The sequence below is a fragment of the Entamoeba invadens genome (genome assembly GCF_000330505.1).
Source record: "Entamoeba invadens IP1 unplaced genomic scaffold scaff_1105074725671, whole genome shotgun sequence".
Taxonomy (NCBI): Eukaryota; Evosea; order Mastigamoebida; family Endamoebidae; genus Entamoeba; species Entamoeba invadens.
In genome coordinates, this window is record NW_004191621.1 from 20,644 (window position 1) to 22,470 (window position 1,827).

A 1,827-nucleotide genomic window follows, 5' to 3' on the forward strand; every position below is an offset into this window, starting at 1 on the left:
AAAATTAAGGGCACTAATATTATTGTTTTTTTAAACAACATTTAATAATACCAAGTGATATTTTTTAGTTTAACAATCAAATCATTATTTTTTAATTCATTAACACTTAAAATAAAGCCCTTGTTTTTGTTTTGGCCTGTTTTTACGAGGATAATAATTAATTTTTTAATGATTTTCCTCTTTTGGCTTGTGTATTGTTTATCCACTTAATACAATCTCTAAAAAAACGGAAATTTATTTAATAAACTCGAAATTTCCTGTTTTTTAGACCACTTGAATTATGTTCAATGTTATTTAAAGTGTTAAAAGAATTAATAATAACATGTGTTGTTTGATTAACACTCAATCATTTAATTATAAATATATTTCATTATAGTAACGAAAAAAAGCTGTAGTGAAAACCGAAATTATAGTAAATTAATTGTATTTAACTATACGGTATAGCAAAACATTCGATTTATTGCTTTTATTTGATTGGTTAAAAAAAAGAAAAAAACAAAAATAATTCGGCAATTCCAAATTAAAATTCTATAAAAATAATTTTATTATAACAAAATTATAGATATACAATTATTATCCAGCCGCCAACGTTGTCCTTTTCATCAATTTATACACAAATAATTGTTTAAAATACCGGGAATTAGGTAAAAATTGAAAAAATTTGAAAAAAATTGAAAAAAATTTGAAAAAATAAACTGAAACAACTATTTTTTTATATTTCGAACATGATCCCGATAATTTCCGATTTTCATTGACCAAAAAGCTAAGGACAACGTTTTCCGACTAACTCTATATCCATTTGAAGATAAAAAATAATATATTGGTTTATTGTTTACATAATTAAAGCAATTTTAGAAATAATCCACAAAAGGTTGATACAACTAACAATATGATTTTATGGTTAAAAAACAAAGTCATCATTCAAAATATAACAGAGAATAACACAGAAATTATCAATTGATATATATACGTTACAATTGATCAAACAACGTTTGTAGTCTCTCAATGACAACTTCACATTTGATTCTCTTTTCTTTTCTAAAGGTCCAACAATCTTGGATTAAATCGTACTCTTCTTTTGTGATACTTGATCTTTTTCTTGGATGTTTCCCATGTGTGACATACTCCGCAATTTTCCATGGAAATCTGAATTGTTCCTTTGGATAAGCTTCTTGCCAAGTGAATGCCTCAAACATTGTAATACCAAGTGAATAAACATCTGCACTTTTTGTGTATCTTTCTTGTTGTAAGACTTCAGGCGCCATGTACACTGGTGTACCAATACCTTTAGTGAATGTCATGTTAGTCGTTAACAAATTGATATTTCTTGATGATCCAAAATCAGTCAGTTTACCAAAGACTTTTGTGTTAAAATCAAGTGACACAATTAAGATATTATCTGGTTTAATGTCTCTGTGTAATATCCCATTCTCATGCAAATACAATATTCCTTTAGATGCATCCATCATAAATTTAACTCGCATTTTCTTTGTGATATTTTCACTCTTTTTATGTTTCATTAAGTCATTCAAACTTCCATACGGCGCAAGTTCAGTGACCATACATATTTTCTTTGGTACGAATACAGCTCCATAGAAGTGGACTATATAGTCACTTCGAAATTTGTCAAGCATATCAACTTCCTTCTCAAACTCTTTCAACATTTGTGCAGTGTCACTTTCACTCATTTGTTTCATCTTTTTAATTGCAACAACATTTCCTCTGTACATCCCTTTGTACACAATACCAAAAGATCCTTCACCAAGCTTTTTTTCTTCCTCCAACTCATGATAATCAATTCGAGTCGTCATTTTTGTTGTTGCTTTG

At 27.9% G+C, this 1,827-nt stretch overlaps 1 protein-coding gene across 1 annotated transcript; it reads right to left on the reverse strand.

Annotated features, from left to right (window-relative positions):
- Positions 1 to 41: 41 nt before the first annotated feature.
- On the reverse strand, positions 42 to 1,820 carry EIN_008640 (protein kinase domain containing protein; the record flags this gene model as incomplete). The annotated part of the gene is made up of 4 exons (XM_004182946.1): positions 42 to 186; positions 451 to 528; positions 590 to 783; positions 1,014 to 1,820. Coding segments are annotated over 4 exons (1,224 nt in total), but the record flags the coding sequence as incomplete, so codon positions are not given.
- Positions 1,821 to 1,827: the final 7 nt, after the last annotated feature.